The 15,734-nt window shown below is 57.0% G+C and overlaps 2 protein-coding genes across 2 annotated transcripts; both read left to right on the top strand.

The window, feature by feature from the left end:
- The first annotated feature begins 215 nt into the window (after positions 1–215).
- Fdx2 (ferredoxin 2) lies at positions 216–8,159 on the top strand. Its single transcript, XM_070001841.1, has 5 exons — positions 216–348; positions 415–466; positions 937–1,043; positions 7,384–7,471; positions 7,539–8,159. The coding sequence occupies exons 1-5, from the start codon at positions 222–224 to the stop codon at positions 7,693–7,695; spliced, it is 531 nt and encodes a 176-aa protein (XP_069857942.1). The 5' UTR covers positions 216–221; the 3' UTR covers positions 7,696–8,159.
- A 216-nt stretch (positions 8,160–8,375) lies between these two features.
- On the top strand, positions 8,376–13,256 carry Zglp1 (zinc finger GATA like protein 1). The gene is made up of 5 exons (XM_070002010.1): positions 8,376–8,794; positions 8,838–9,239; positions 12,030–12,115; positions 12,437–12,530; positions 12,931–13,256. Exons 1-5 carry the CDS (start codon positions 8,376–8,378, stop codon positions 13,058–13,060), a joined length of 1,131 nt encoding a protein of 376 aa, XP_069858111.1. The 3' UTR covers positions 13,061–13,256.
- The last annotated feature ends 2,478 nt before the right edge of the window (positions 13,257–15,734 follow it).

A 15,734-nucleotide genomic window follows, 5' to 3' on the forward strand; every position in this document is an offset into this window, starting at 1 on the left:
GATCACAGCTGGCTGGTTTCTTGGGGACACACTGACGCCGGGGTGGGGGGTCCAGGATGGCCCCCCACACAAGTCCTCGAGCCGGGGACGCACCCCGCTTCCCTCCCAGCCACGCCGCCCACTCGACGCTGGCCAGCCGGGACGCGGCTGCGCGTCTCTTCCAGGTATTACGGGCGCTCGGCGCCGCGCATGCTCAGTGCCCGGGTCACGTGACGCCCGTCATGGCCGCCTCCACGGCTCGAGGCGGCGTGAATGCCGGGTTCCTGCTCCGGGCGGCCCGAGGCTCCTGGTGGAGTTGGTCCCGGGAAACGGCGGCCCCGGAGGCGACCCGGAAGCTGGGGAGCGCGGGTACGCGGGGGGCCGGGGGGCGCCCGGGCGCCGCGGGGGCCGCTGACCGCCCGCCGTGTCTTCCAGGCTCTGCATCCGCGGGAGAGGCGGCCGGAGGCCCCGAGCGCCCGGGGGACCTGTGAGTGCGGGGGGGGGGGGGGGGAGGGCGAGCCCGCGTCCCGCACCCCGACCCCGCGCCCCGACCCCGCACCCCCCCCCGCGCCCGACCCCGCACCCCGACCCCGCACCCCCCCCGCGCCCCGACCCCGCACCCCCCCCCCGCGCCCGACCCCGCACCCCGACCCCGCACCCCCCCGCGCCCCGACCCCGCACCCCCCCCCCCGCGCCCGACCCCGCACCCCCCCCCCGCGCCCGACCCCGCACCCCCCCGCGCCCCGACCCCGCACCCCCCCCCCGCGTCCGCGCCCCGACCCCGACCCCGACCCCGCACCCCCCCCCCCGCGTCCGCGCCCCGACCCCGCACCCCCCCCCGCGCCCGACCCCGCACCCCCGCGTCCACCCCCCCCCGCCCCTGCCCCCCCCAGCCGCGAGGCCCGCACCCCCAGAGCGCCTCCCCCAAGCCGCCCTCCGCCCCGCCCCGCCCCGCAGGGTGAACGTGGTGTTCATAGACCGCGCCGGACAGCGGATCCCCGTGAGCGGCAGAGTCGGGGACGACGTTCTTCACCTGGCCCAGCGCCACGGGGTGGACCTGGAAGGTAGGGCCCGCACCCCGCGCAGAGCCACGGGGAAGTGTGTGTGTGTCCGTGTGTCCTGGAGCTTGAACTCGGGGTCTCCAGGGTCTGGACGCTGCCCCTGAGCTCTATCACGTGATTGTTCCACTCTGCTTTTTTTTTTCCACGGTTAGTTGGAGATAGAGACACAGACTTACCTGCTTGGGCGGGCTTTGGAGTGCTACCCTTAATCTCAGCTTCCTGCATGGGGAGGATTACAGGCCTGAGCCTTCAGGGCCTGAGCACACTGCCATTCTTTCTTCTTTTTTGCCAGTCCTGGGACTTGAACACAGGCCCTGGGTTTTGCCCCTCAGCTTCTTTTGCTCAAGGCTGGCACGCTACTACCTGAGCCACTGCTCCACTTCTGGCCTTTTCTGAATGGCTTATTTATTCAGAGAGTCTCAGAGACTTTCCTGCTCAAGCTGGCTTTGAACTGTGATCCTCAGATCTCAGCCTCCTGAGTAGCTGGCATGACAGGTGTTGTAAGCCACTAACAAGAGCCCAGATCACACTGCCATTCTTTCTGGTTGTTTTGAGACAGTCCTGCCCTGCTCTGTCGACCAGGCTTGCCTGCAGACTCTTGAGTACTGAGCACACAGTAACTTTCTTGATGTATTTAGCAGCCAAACTCCCGCCTCAGGACCTTTGTATTTCCTGTTCTCTGCGCCAGGTATATCTTCTCAGTAAATGTCACCTTCCTGACAGGTCCATCTTCCTTAGCCAGTTAACTCAGTCATGTCAGTATTTTGGCGTTTGTTTCCTGTTTTGGCATTACTTTTTTTTTTTTTTTTTTTGGGTCAGTCGTGGGACTTGAACTCTGGGCTTGGGCGCTGTCCCTGCACTCTTCAGCTCAAGGCAAGAGCTCTACCGAGTGAGCCACAGTGCTACTTCCGGTTTTCTAGTGGTTTATTGGAGATAGGAGTCTCACGGACTTTCCTACCCAGGCTGGCTTTGAACCGTGATCCTCAGATCAGCCTCCTGAGTAGCTAGGATGACAGGCGTGAGCCACCGGCACCCAGCTTGGCATTACTTTTAAGTTTTAAGATGTTGCTAGGCAAGAATGCTACCACTTGAGTCATGTTATATCTCAAATAGGGTATTGCTTTTTGTATGGGGCTAGCCTCCTAACATGATCCTCCTATCTGTGCCTCCTATGAAGCTGAATCACAGGTGTGAACCACCATGCCCAGCTCCATTGAGGCAGAGGTCTTGCTAACTTTTCGTCTGGGCTGGCCTGGAACTGTGATTCTCCAGATCTCCACCAGCCAAGTAGCTGGGATTTCAGGCATGAGCCACACAGCACTTGACCTAGTCTGTTTTATTGTCCTCATAGCACTTGTCAGTGTTTTGTTCCCTTTCTTGTCCTGTGTCCCACAGGGAGCTGGGAGATTCAATTCCCACTTAATTAGCTGCCTCTCGTGATAACAGGATTGGAGATTGGTATTGTTAAAGAAAGACGGACTGGGAAGGTGGCTCAGTGGTAGAGTGCTTGACTTGCAAGCATGAGGCCCTGGGTTCGATTCCTCAGCACCACATAAACAGAGAAAGCCAGAAGTGGTGCTGTGGCTCAAGTGCTAGAGCACTAGCCTTGAGCTGAAGAGCTGAGGGACAGCGCCCAGGCCCAGAGTTCAGGCCCCACGACCAGCAGAAAGAAAGACAAACAGCAGCTAATGTATGAACTGACTGGTGCCGGTCCTGGGGCTTGAACTCAGGGCCTGGACACCGTCCCTGAGCTTCTCTTGCTCAAGGCTAGCACTCTACCACTTGAGCCCCCTGACTGAATCTTCATAACAACTCTAAATAGAGATGAACTCCAATTTAGCGGTGGAAAATCAAGCCCCAGCATCAATAGACCTGGTCCAGCCTGTAATCCTAGCTCCTCAGGAGGCTGAGATCTGAGGATCACGGTTCAAAGCCAGCCCGGGCAAGAAAGTCCATGAGACTCTTATCTCCAATGAACCACCAGAAAACCGGAAGTAATGCTGTGGCTCAAGTGGTAGAGCGCTCACCTTGAGCTGAAGAGCTGAGGGACAGCGCCTAAGCCAGAGTTCAAGCCCCATGACTGACCAAAAAAAAATAGACCTGGTCCAAAATCAAGGGAACCTAGATTGAAATCTCATTGTAGCCACTCATGTTGCACCTTTGTGGATACTGAAAACCTACTAGGCATTAGGTAGCACTATATAAGCTAGACATGGCTTCTGGAGGGACAATAATCCCTGGGCTCATGCCTGTAATCTCTGCTCATCAGAGGCTGAAACCCAGAGAATCACAGTTTGAAGCCAGCTACGGCAAAAAGAGAGAGAGAGAGACTCCTATCTCTAAATAACCGCTAAAAATTACCAGTAAAAATCTAAAAAGGGGGGCTGGGAAGGTGGCTCAGTGGTAGAGTGCTCACCTGGCATGCATGAGGCCCTGGGTTCAATTCCTCAGCACCACATAAACAGAAGAAAAACAGAAGTGATGCTGTGGCTCAAGTGGTAGAGTGCTAACCTTGAGCAAAAGAAGGTCAGGGGCAGTGCCCAGGTCTTGAGTTCAAGCCCCATGACTGGCAAAAACAAACTAACAAAAAAAACCTCTAAAAAAGGCCTGTAATTCTACTAATTCAGGAGGCCGAGATCTGAGGATCAGAGTTCAAAGCCAGCCCAGGCAGGAAAGTCCACGAGACTCTTCTCTAATGAACCACCAGAGCACTGGAAGTGGTGCTGTAGCTTAAGTGGTAGAGCGCTCGCCTTGAACACAGGAAGCTGGGCCAGGCCCAGGCCCCATTTCAGGCTCCAGGACCAGTAACAAAATAAACATGAAAATGAAAAAAGTCTCCCTAGTAAACATGATGATGGGGGCTGGGAAGGTGGCTCAGTGGTAGAGTGCTTGCCTTGCATGCCTGAGGCCCTCGGTTTGATTCCTCAGCACCACATAAGCAAAAAGAAAAAAGCCGGAAGTGGTGTTGTGGCTCAAGTGGTAGAGCGCTAGCCTTGAGCTGAAGAGCTGAGGGACAGTGCCCAGGTCCAGAGTTCAGGCCCCACGACCGGACCCCCCCAAAAAAAAACAAAAATGTAAACATGATGATGCCATATTCAATGGGGAAGGCAGAGATCTACCAGGAAATATACTGAGATTTTTTTGTTTTTGTCTTTACAGTTTTTGTTTCTTTTTTTTTTTCTTCTTCTTTTTTGCCTGTCCTGGGGCTTGAACTCAGGGCTGGCTGCTGCCCCTGAGCCTCTCTGTGGCTGTGCTCTACCCCTTGAGCCACTGAACCACTTCTGGCTTTTTCTGAGTGGTTTATTGGAGATAAGTGTCTCATGGACTTTCCTGCCCGGGCTGGCTTTGAACCGTGATCCTCACATCTCAGCCTCCTGAGTAAAGATTACAAGTGTGATCCACCAATATATAGAGTATTTTTTTTCCTTTTTTGTGTCAGTCGTGGGGCTTGACCTCTGGGCCTGGGCGCTGTCCCTCAGCTCTTCAGCTCAAGGTAGTGCTCGACCACTTGAGCCACAGCGCCACTTCCAGTTTTTTCTGTTTATGTGGTGCTGAGGAATCGAACCCAGGGCCTCATGTATATGAGGCAAACACTAAGCCACATTCCCAGCTCTGTACAGAGTATTAGGAGACTATTGGAGCCTGACTTGAGCATTAACGAGGAACAGAAATGTCGGAAGGTCCTGTGAGGTCACTCTGTTCTAGAATCTGAGCAGTAGCATTCCTGGAAGCTGATTAGGAGGCGAGTGTCCTGTGTGGCTGGTATGACGCTGAGCTAGGAACTTAGCTTCTCTGGAACTGTTTCCCCTGCTGTTTTTATGTTGGTTGTGGGACTTGAACTCAGGGCCTGGGCGCTGTCCCTCAGCTCTTCAGCTCAAGGCGAGCGCTCTACCACTTGAGCCACAGTGCCACTTCTGGTTTTCTGGTGGTTCATTGGAGACAAAAGCCTCATGGACTTTTCCTGCCCCAGCTGGCTTTGAACCCTGATCCTCAGATCTCAGCCTCTTGAGTAGCCAGGATTACAGGCGTGAGCCACCGTCACTTGACTTCCCCAGCTATTTTATTGAACTGAAGGGTTTGAACTCAAGGCTTTGGGTGCTTTCCCTGAACTTTTCTGCTTAAAGCTAGCACTCTGTAACAATTCGAGCCAAGCTCCACTTCCAACTTTTCGGTGGTTAATTGGAGATGAGTCTCATGGACTTTCCTGCCCGGGATGGCTTTGAACTATGACCCTCAGATCACAGCCTCCTGAGTCGCTAAGATTACAGGCGTGAGCCACCAGTGCCTAGGCTCTCCAGCTGTTTTAAAACCAGGTGGCTTTGTTTTTTTGTTTTGGTTTTGGCCAGTTCTGGCTTGAATTCAGGGCCTGGGCGCTGTCCCTGAGCTGCTTTTGCTCAAGGCTAGTGCTCTACCACTTGGGCCACAGCATCATTTCCAGCTTTCTCTGTGTATGTGGTACTGAGGAGTTGAACCCAGGGCCTCAGGCATGTAAGGCAAGCACTCTACCACTGAGCCACCTTCCCAGCCCCAACCAGGTGATTTCTTTGTTCTCCATTGAGTGGCTGGGAGTGAAACTATTTGTAATACTTTGTACCTGGCACCTGTTGCAGAGAGGCAGGCAGGTCACATAACTATGTACGGGGTTGGAAGCGTGGCTCAATTGATGAGTGCTCGCCAGTGAGCTAAAGCATCAGGTAAGCCAGGCACAAGTGGCTCACACCTGCCATCCTCGCTCCTCACGAGGCTGAGATCTGAGGATCGCAGTTCAAAGCCAGCTCAGGCAGGAAGGTCTGTGAGACTCATCTCCAGCGAACCACCAGGAAACCAGAAATGGTGCCGTGGCTCAAAGTGGTAGATCACTAGCCTTGAGCAAAAAGAGCTCAGGGAACAGTGCACAGACCCTGAGTTCAAGAGTTCAAGCCCCATGACCAACAACAACAACAAAAAAGGATCAGGTTCAAGTCCTGGTCAAGACCAAAAGAGAAAGGGAGAGTTATAAGCCAGGCACAGTGATTCACCTTTGGCGAATCTGGGACCGGCACACGAAAAAAGTAATAAACCAGGGTTATTTATGGCAATGAATGATGCACTAAATTAAGAGGGAGAAGGGAAAAGAAGCAGAATGAGAGGGAGTCTGGGGACAGTCAAGTTGAGTCAGTGGGGAAAAAGAGCATTGCAGTCTTTAGGGACAGCAGGAGCAAGGGCCCTGGGTGGTAGATCAAGGAGGTAGTTGTGGAGCCAGTCATAGTAGTGTATGTCTGTAATCCCAGCTGTTCGGAAGCTGATTTGTTGTTTGTTTGTTTTTTGGTCGGTCATGGGACTGAACTCTGGGCCTGGGCGCTGTCCCTCAAGCTCTTCAGCTCAAGGCGAGCGCTCTACCACTTGAGCCATAGTGCCACTTCCAGCTTTTGCTGCTTATGTGGTGCTGAGGAATCGAACCCAGGGCAGGGCTTCATGCATGCGAGGCAAGCACTCTACCACTGAGCCAACTTCCCAGCCCGTGTTGTTGTTTTTTGTGAGTCTTGGGGCTTGAACTCAGGGCCTGGGCGCTGTCCCTGAGCTGCTTTTGCTCAAGGCTAGCGCTCTACCACTTGAGCCACAGCGCCACTCTTCCAGCTTTTTTTTTTTGTATGTGGTGCTGAGGAATCGAACCCAGGGCTTCATGCATGCAGGGGAAGCGCTCTACCACCAAGCTACCTTCCCAGCCTCTTCCTATCTTTTTTTTTTTTTTTTTGTCGGTCGTGGGGCTTGAACTCCAGGCCTGGGCGCTGTCCCTCAGCTCTTCAGCTCAAGGCGAGCGCTCTACCACTTGAGCTACAGCGCCACTTCCGGTTTTCTGGTGGTTTATTGGAGATAGGAGTCTCATGGTCTCTCCTGCCCGGGCTGGCTTTGAACCGCGATCCTCAGATCTCAGCCTCCTGAGTAGCTAGGATTACAGGCGTGAGCCACCAGCGCCCGGCTGCCTCTTCCTATCTTATCTGCACAGAAATTAATGGCCACGATCTCTGTGGATGGTGCCTGGGGCCCGCTAGGCCGTGTCTTTGTAAGACCTTGGGCTGTGTGGGGTGCTGGCGGCTCCTGCCTGTAATCCTATCCTCTCCGGAGGCGGAGATCCAAGACTGCAATTCAGAGCCAGCCGGCACAGCTGAGCCACCAAAAAGCCGGAAGTGGAGCTGTGGCTCAAGCAGTAGAGCATCGCCCTTGAGCAAAGAAGCTCAGGGACAGGGCCCAGGCCATGAGTTCAAGCCTCAGGACTAGGCCCCCTTCCCCCAGGACTCCCCCAAACCCTTGGGGTGCTTGGGACGTAGAAGTGAGGCCTCTCACCCCCCCACTTCCTCCCCAGGGGCCTGCGAAGCCTCCCTGGCGTGTTCCACCTGCCACGTGTACGTGAGCGCGGCCCACCTGGACCTTCTGCCTCCCCCCGAGGAGAGGTGAGCCGGGACGGGGGGTCCCCCAGCCGCGGGTCCCCGCGCTGACCGCTGACCCCCCCCCCCCCAGGGAGGACGACATGCTGGACATGGCGCCCCTGCTCCAGGAGAACTCCCGCCTGGGCTGCCAGATCGTGCTGACCCGCGAGCTGGACGGGGCGGAGTTCACGCTGCCCAGGATCACCCGCAACTTCTACGTGGACGGCCACGTGCCCAAACCCCACTGACGTGGCGGGGGGAGGGGGTGCGAGCCACGGATCGGCCACGGGACCTGCGGGAGAGCCGCGGGCGGCCGGCCGCGCGGGGCCCGGCCCGGGCTCGGACGGGGGCGGAGGGGACGCAGCCGGCCCCCCACCCGGCCCCAGCTCCCCCCCCACACACCCGGCCCCGGATCCCCCCCACGCCCTGACACCCCCCTCACCCGGCCCCGGATCCCCCCCACGCCCTGACACCCCCCTCACCCGGCCCCGGATCCCCCCCACGCCCTGACACCCCCCACACCCGGCCCCGGATCCCCCCCGACCCGGCCCCGGATCCCCCCCCCCCCCCCGCCTCGGCTCCCCCCAGCCCCGGCTCCCCCCCGACCTCCCTCCCCCCCGGGCCCCGGTTCCCCCAGGCCCCCCGCCCCGGCCCGACCCCCCCCAGCCTCTGCCAGCAGGGGCGTGCGCCAAGCTTGGGCTCAAATTGAGCCGCAATAAAAACTGTCGCGGACCCCGGCTTGTGAGTGTCCTTGGGGTGCTGGGGTGCTGAGCTCGGTCCCCCCCGCCCCCCGCGGCCCGCCCCGCCCAGGTGGCGCCCATCGCCCCGCGCCGCGGCGCCCCCGCGCGGCCGCGCCAGCTGCGGCCCATCTGCGGCCCCTCGGCCCCTCGGCCCCTCGGCGGGCGGCCGGCCGGGCGGGGCGGGGGCCATGGAGGCCGGGGCCGACCCCCGCTTGCTGCTGCTGCCGCTGCTGACGGAGCTGCTGGCGCCGCCCTGTCTGGACCCCGAGTCGCCCCCGGGACCCCCGGCGCCGCCCGAGCCGCGACCCCTGCGATGCAGGTACGGAGGGGGGGCGCGGCCGGGGTCCCGGGGTCCCGGCGCGGGGGCGCCCGGGGGCGGGGCGGGGGCGCCACGCGCTGCCATGGCGCCGGCGCCGGCCCACGCGGGGGTCACGAGGGCGGGGTGCACGCCGGGGGGCGGCGGCTCGGGCGCCGGGTTCCGATCCCGCCGCGCCGGCCGCCTAGAAATGATCGGAAGGAAGAGCTGCACGACCCGGCAGGCCGAAGATGGCCGGGGCCCCGGCGGGCCCGGGGGGGCGGGGAGCCCGGGCCTGGCCGGTGCCACCAGGTGGGTGACTGCTGCCCCTGCCCCCGCTCGCGCGCGCGCGCAGCCCCGGCCCGCAGATAACCCCGACGCCCCCCTGTCCCGCGCCCCACCCCAGGTCCCTCTGGCCTGTCTGCCAGGCCTCGCTCCTGCGCCTCCTCCGAAAGGCGGAAGAGGAGCTGGCTCGGCCCCCCATCGCCAGCGCCCAGGCCCCGGGCCCCTGCCGGGAGCCGATGGCCCTGGGGTCCCTGGGGCCCCTGGCCATGGCCCAGGGCTCCAAGAACCTGCGGAGAGCAGCCAGCCCCAAGCGCCGCCTCCCTGAGCACCCCCAGGCGCCATCGCGGAGAAGGCCCCGGAAGCAGCCGCACCCTCGCCAGGGCAGCGAAAAAGGCGATCCCGAGTTCAAAGGGGTGACTCTGAAGTTCCAGATGAACCCCGACTGCAGCCTCCGAATCTCACCTACCTACAGGTAGGACCAGGCCGAGAACGGCCCGCTTTTCCCAGTCACCCCTTAATAATCACAGGAGCCGCGCGCCGGTGGCTCACGCCTGTCATCCCAGCTACTCAGGAGGCTGAGATCTGAGGATCGCGGTTCAAAGCCAGCCCGGGCAGGAAAGTCCGTGAGACTCTGATCTCCAATAAACTAACTGAAAACCGGAAGTGGTGCTGTGGCTCAAGTGATAGAGCGCTCGCCTTGAGTGAAGAGCTGAGGGGAGCGGGGCTCAGGATTCCCAGAAACACTCAACATCCAGCAAGGTTCAAGTCTTCTAAACAAAATGGCTGCCAGGCACCGGTGACTCACACCTATAATCCAGGCTTCCTAGGAGGCTGAGATCTGAGGATTGAGGTTCAAAGCCAGCCTGGGCAAAAAAGACCTTCAGAGTCTTATCTCCGATTAACCACCCCAAAAAAAGCTGGAAACCGAGCTGCAGCTCAAGTGATAGAGCCCACCCTTGAGCAAAAAATCCAAGCAAGAGCAGGAGGAGAATCAAGCCCTGAGTTCAATCCCCAATTCCAGCATGCGCGTGTGCACGCACACACACATGATCAAATGGCATAGTGTTTGCACAAAAGCCCTCTAGACTTCATGTATTTTTGTTTTTGTTTTTTTGCCAGTCCTGGGGCTTGAACTCGGAGCCAGGGCACTGTCCCTGAGCTGCTTTGACTTAAGGTTAGCGCTCTACCACCTGAGCCACAGTGCCCTTTCTGGCTTTTTCTGCATATGGGGTACTGAGGGATGGAGCCCTGGGCTTCGTACATGCAGAGCAAGTACTCTACCACTAAGTCATATTCCCAGCCCCCTAGACTTTATGTTTGGAGACAGGATTTCGCTGTGTAGGCCAGGCTGGCTTGAAACCAACTCTCCCTCCTCCTGTCCTAGCTTCTTAAGTGCTGAGATTATAGGCATGCTCCACTGTGCCCAGCCTTCTCATAGACTTTATTTTTTATTTTATTTTTTGTCAGTCATAGGGCTTGAACTCAGGACTTGGGCACTGTCCCTGAGCAACTTTTTGCTCAAGGATAGCTCTATCACTTTGAGCCACAGCACCCCTTCTGGTTTTCTGGTAGTTAATTGGAGAGAAGAGTTTTGAACCGTGATCCTCAGACCTCAGCCTCCTGAGTAGCTAGGATGACAGGCGTAGCCACTGATGCCCAGTGTCTCCTCTTCCCTCCCTCTCTCCCAGTTTTTCCCTCTTTCCCCACCCACAAGTTGTTTGTTTTCCCACATTGTGTTTACCAAATACTGCAATTTTTCTGCACTCTCCTGCATTCATTCACCCTTTGTCCCCTCCATTTCTCTGTGCCCTCCTAAACACAGATAAATGAACAAACAAGACAGAAAGAAAAGAAAACAAAAACAGCAACAAAGAAAATAAAAAACCTTGCCTGGGAAGGTGGCTTAGAGGTAGAGTGCTTGCCTAGCATGCATGAAGCCCAGGTTCAATTCCTCAGTATCCCATAAATGGGAAAAGCCAGAAGTGGTGCTGTGGCTCAAGTGGTAGAGCGCTAGCCCTGAGCCAAAGAAGCTCAGGGACAGTGCCCAGGCCCTGAGTTCAAGCCCCAGGACTAGCAAAAAAAAAAAAGAAAAAAGAGAACAAAAAAACCCCAAACCTCTTGCTTTCATTTCCTTTTATTTTTTAGTTTTGTCAGGTGTGCAGATTGAACTCGGGGCTTGGTGCTGTCCCTGAGGGGCTCTGCTCACGGCTCTCTACCACTTGAGCCATGCCACTACTTCCCTCTTTTTCTGAGTAGTGTATTAGAGATAAAAGTCTCAGGAACATTTCTGCCTTGGCGGGCTTCCAATCTTGATCCTCAGATCTCAGCCTCCTGAGTAGCTGACAGGCGTGAGCCACTGGCGCCCGCTTCGATATTATTTAGTATGATCAGGTGTACATAGGCATTGCGCCTTTGTGTTTCTCGCCTACGAATATCCTCCTTCGGTCTCACTGTGTGTGATTGCCTAAAATTCTATATATTTTACCGTGTTGAGGTGTATTTTAGATCTAGCTTCTGCATATGAGAGAAAACATGCACCATTTTTCTCTCTGAGCTTGGGTTACCTCACATAACACAATTTCTTCTACGTCCATCCATTTCCCTGCAGGTGACATCATGTTATTCTTTCTAGTGTCTGTGTAAAATCCCATTGTGTATACACATGTCACATTTTTGGGGGTCCACTCATCTGTTCTAAGGCATCTGGTTGTTCCCACAACTTGGCTCTTGTGAATAGTGCAGCAGTGAACATGGGTGTGCAAGTGTCTTCATGGTATCCTGGCTTGTGATGTTCAGGGTAGATGCCCAGGAGTAGTACGGCTGGGTTGTAGGGAAGGTCTATGCTTTGTTTTTTGAGGAACCTACACTTGGGTAACAGGCCATGGGGCCCAGTGAAGCCTCTGAACCCCATTTCACACAGGAGGAACCCAGAGCACAGAGCGGGAGGTAACGGGGCCAGGGTCACACTGCAGAGATGTGAAACATGTGAGCTTTAAATAATACTTGTGTTTGTTGGGCTAAGCCAAGGTCTTGCCAGGTAGCCCAGGTTAGCCTCCAATTGTTTTTCCTCCTCTTCCTTCCTCTTTTTGAGGGTTGGGATTACAGGTGTGTGCTACCATGCTTGTATCAATACTACTGGACTAGCAGAGCACAAAGCCTGACTTCTCCTGGAGTGCCTAGTGCCTGGATAATTACCTTCACTTTAAGGGGAGTAAGATGTGGACCCCCACCCCCCCATAGTAATGTTTTGTCTCTCCTGCAGCCTGGCCGGTACCAGCCTCGCTCAGAAACCCTTTCCCAACCCAGCCAGGGTCCCCGAGCCCAACCATGGTGGCAATGAGATCTTGGGTGAGTCCTAAAGTGTGAGAGCTATAAATATTGGGGGGGGGGGACTTTCCCAGCTTCCATGTCTTTCTCCCTCCCCCTTTCTCCATGAGGCTTCCTCATTTAGCCCAAACAGCACGTTCCCCCCCCCAGCTGAGTCACCCCACCCCCAGCTTCCCCTGCACAGCTCTGCCATCTGTCTCCTTCCTGGCGCTCCCCATTTTCAATGTGACAACACCCAAGGCTGGCCCAGAGCTACCCAGCCCTTCACAGGAGACACCCCAAAAATTACCCTAACCCCGCTTGAGCCTCTTAATGCTCACTCTCTGACCCCTGATCCTGCAGAACCCCGGCGCTGTGCTTCCTGCAGAACCCAGAGGACCCCGCTGTGGAGAGATGCCGAGGACGGGACGCCGCTCTGCAACGCCTGTGGAATCAGGTCTCCCAGCCGGACATGGGGGCGGGGACCCCACATGGAATCTGCTTACCCAGGGCCGGGGAGGGAGCAAAAATCCAGCCGCCTGGGAAAAACGGTTTCTGGGAGGCGGCTTCAGCCAGGCGCCGTGGCTCCCGCCTGTCATCCCAGCTACTCAGGAGGCTGAGAGCTGAGGATCAAGATTCAAAGCCGGCCGGGGCAGGAAAGTCCCATGAGACTCTCATCTCCAGTAGACCAGCAAAAAGCCGGAAGGGGAGCTGTGGCTCAAGTGGTAGAGTGCCAGCCTTGAGAGAAAAAAGTCTGGGACAGCGCTCAAGCCCTGAGCTCAAGCCCTGAGTTCAAGCACACGCACACACTCACTCACTCACTGAATGATGGTTTCTTGTCTCCCCCAACCCCCCAGATACAAGAAATATGGTACCCGTTGTTCCAGTTGCTGGCTGGTGCCCAGGAAAAGTGTCCAGGCCAAGCGTCTGTGTGGCAGGTGTGGGGTGTCCGTGGGATCCCATCCAGGCCCCACTCAGGAAACCTAAGTGTTTGTTCCCCCAGCTGAGTAGGTCCTGCCTCAGTTTCTCCGGGAGAGGAGAGGGCAGACCTCCTCGGAATCCCGTCTACTCTCAGCTACTTCCCACTCAAGTTCCCAAGTTGGAGAGCCAGGCCTCGGGGGGCTGCAGGACCCCAGGCTCCTCCCTTCTCAGTCCAGCCCCGCTGGGCGCCAAATAAAGGAAATGCCAGAGCAGACGTGGTTCACTGTCATCATTAACACAACCGCCACGACGCAGCCCCACACAGACACAGCTCAGTGGACGTGTCAAAGGACGTCCCCTGGTGTCAGGAAGAGGACAAACATCCCAGCCCTCCGGAGGCTCAGACAGGAGGATGAGATTTGGAGGCTCGGTCTGGGCTACCTAGGGAGAGCCTGCCTCACCCCGGTGCCGCCCACCTGCAGTCCAGCCGCTCAGGAGGCTGAGCTCTGAAGCCGAGGTTTTGAAGGCAGCCTAGGCAGACTACACTTGAGATTCTTATCTCCAGTGAGCAAAAAGCCGGAAATGGAGGCGTGGCTCAAGTGGTAGAGGAGCTGCCTGGCCATCACATTGCCCGGAGTTCAAGTCCCAGGATTGCCAAAAACTGTGCAAGGTGTGTCAGAGGAAGACATGTTCTCCCTTTGTGGGGGGCCCAGGCTGTGTGACCTTCCTGTCACTCCTGTGGAGAAGCTCTGGGACCACTTGCCATGTGGGGGGATGGCCCCAGTGTCACCTCTATAGGAAAGGCCTTCGGGCACCGGGGGCTCACGCTGTCATCCGAGCTACTCAGGAAGCCTCGCTGACTCCTGCCAGGGCTGGCTTTGAACCTCAGATCTCAACCTCCTAAGGAGCTGGGATGACAGGAATGAGCCACCAGTGCCCAGCTGAGTACAGAGATTTTGAGGAGAGGACTCCTCAGTGAAAAGGTGAATGCAAAGGCCCTGGGGTGGGCTGGGTTTGGGCTTGCGGAAGCCTAGAGGGAGGCAGTAGGGGTGGAGTAAGATGTGTGTGTGTGTGGGGGGGGTGACATATCATTTGTTTTTGTGTCTTCGTCCTTGGCGAACCATCTTGCCATCCTCGGATAGCAGCCAGCGAGGGAGGGCGGGGCTGCCCGGGGCCCACTTCCTGCTGCAGGAACCAGTGTTCCTGCTTTTCAGGGAGCAGGGAGAAGGGGGAGGCACCCAGCTGCTCTCTCCTTCTGCTGTGGGGGGTGAGGGAGATGTGCCACCTTGGGGGCTGCTGCTCATCCGTTGTTTGTCTGCTTTTAATCATGAAGGGCCCAGCCAAACTTGGCTTGGGGATAAACTGAGGCACTGGGGTGGACACATGTTGGAGAAGGCCTTGAGGGTGGGGGAGGGGGGAGCCCTTTTTTTTCCTTGCAGGTCCTGAGGCTTGGAGGCCTGGGCGCTGTCCTTGAGTCTTTGAACTCAAGGCAGGTGCTCTACCTTTTGAGCCACAGCTCCACTTCGGGCTTTTTGGTGATTCACTGGAGATAAAGGGTCTCACTGACTTTCCAGCCTGGGCTGGCTTCAAACTGTCATCTTTAGATCTCAGCTCCTGATGAAGTAGGATTACAGGCATGAGCCACTGGACGTGGCAGGAGGGACGTGGCTTAGTCATTCCTGTCTGGGGTGGGGGGTAGGGAGGAGCCTGGGGGTTTGTCCATCCTGATGCTGCTCGTTATCTTGGCGAGGTGACCGTGCCCTGCCAGTAACCTGGGAAGCACGTTAGCTGCCACCTCCAGGAAATCAGAGTCAGAGGGCAATGCTGCGCAGGGAGGAGGAAGGCTGGAGTCCCCACCTCTCCCCAAGGGGCTACTGATTGCAGGAAATGGGGCACAAACTGGACAGGATGCAGGTCACACGACCCCCAGATGGCTCTCAACGTTCCCCATGAATACTAGGCCTCCAAAACAAAAAGTAGAACTTTTTTTGTTGTTGTTTGTGGAAGTACTGGAGCTTGAACTCAGGGCCTACGTGCCGACCTTTAGCTTGTTTTTTGCTCATGGCTGGTGCTCTACCAGTTGAGTCACACCTCTGCTTCCAGCTTTGTATTGGAGGTAAGAGTCACAGCCGGGCAATTGTGGCTCATGCCTGTAATCCTAGCCACTCAGGCAGCTGAGTTCTGAAGATTACAGTTCAAAGCCAGCCCAGGAAGGAAAGTCCATGGCACTCATGTCCACTGAACCACCAGAAAACCAGAAGTGGTGCTGTGGCTGAGTGGTAGAGCACTAGCCTTGGGCAGAAGAACTCAGGGACAGCCGGGCACTGGTGGCTTACACCTGTCATCCTAGCTACTCAGGAGGCTGAGATCTGAGGATCCTGGTTCAAAGCCAGCCTGGGGAAGAAAGTCTGTGAGACTCTTATCTCCTATGAACCACTCAAAACCAGAAGTGGTGCAGTGGCTCAGGTGGTAGAGCGCCCGCTTTGATCTGAAGAGCTGAGGGACAGCGCCCAGGCCCAGACTTCCAGCCTTACGACAGACAGAAGAAGAAAATAAAGCACAGACTTTCCTACCTGGGTTGGCTTCGAACCTCCGTCCTCAGATCTCAGCCTCCTGAGTGGCTAGGCTCAGAGGTGCGAGCCACTGGCACCCAGCTGTTCTTTGTTCACTGAATTGACCTCAGGATTCCACCTCGTGGCAGAGAGAAGCAGAGATGGCCTCCAGACAATCCTTTATAAAA

Source organism: Dipodomys merriami, unplaced genomic scaffold (genome assembly GCF_024711535.1).
Source record: "Dipodomys merriami isolate MVZ:Mamm:240054 unplaced genomic scaffold, mDipMer1.0.p SCAF_6, whole genome shotgun sequence".
NCBI classification, from domain to species: Eukaryota; Metazoa; Chordata; class Mammalia; order Rodentia; family Heteromyidae; genus Dipodomys; species Dipodomys merriami.

Excerpts from the sequence above, each read along its gene's own strand:
- Zglp1 (XM_070002010.1), top strand. The coding sequence starts at position 8,376 with ATGGAGGCCGGGGCCGACCCCCGCTTGCTGCTGCTGCCGCTGCTGACG. Across the intron at positions 12,116-12,436 it reads TGGTGGCAATGAGATCTTGG|AACCCCGGCGCTGTGCTTCC; the intron begins GTGAGTCCTAAA and ends CTGATCCTGCAG. Across the intron at positions 12,531-12,930 it reads TGCAACGCCTGTGGAATCAG|ATACAAGAAATATGGTACCC; the intron begins GTCTCCCAGCCG and ends CCAACCCCCCAG.
- Fdx2 (XM_070001841.1), top strand. The coding sequence starts at position 222 with ATGGCCGCCTCCACGGCTCGAGGCGGCGTGAATGCCGGGTTCCTGCTC. Across the intron at positions 1,044-7,383 it reads CCACGGGGTGGACCTGGAAG|GGGCCTGCGAAGCCTCCCTG; the intron begins GTAGGGCCCGCA and ends CTTCCTCCCCAG. Across the intron at positions 7,472-7,538 it reads CTGCCTCCCCCCGAGGAGAG|GGAGGACGACATGCTGGACA; the intron begins GTGAGCCGGGAC and ends CCCCCCCCCCAG.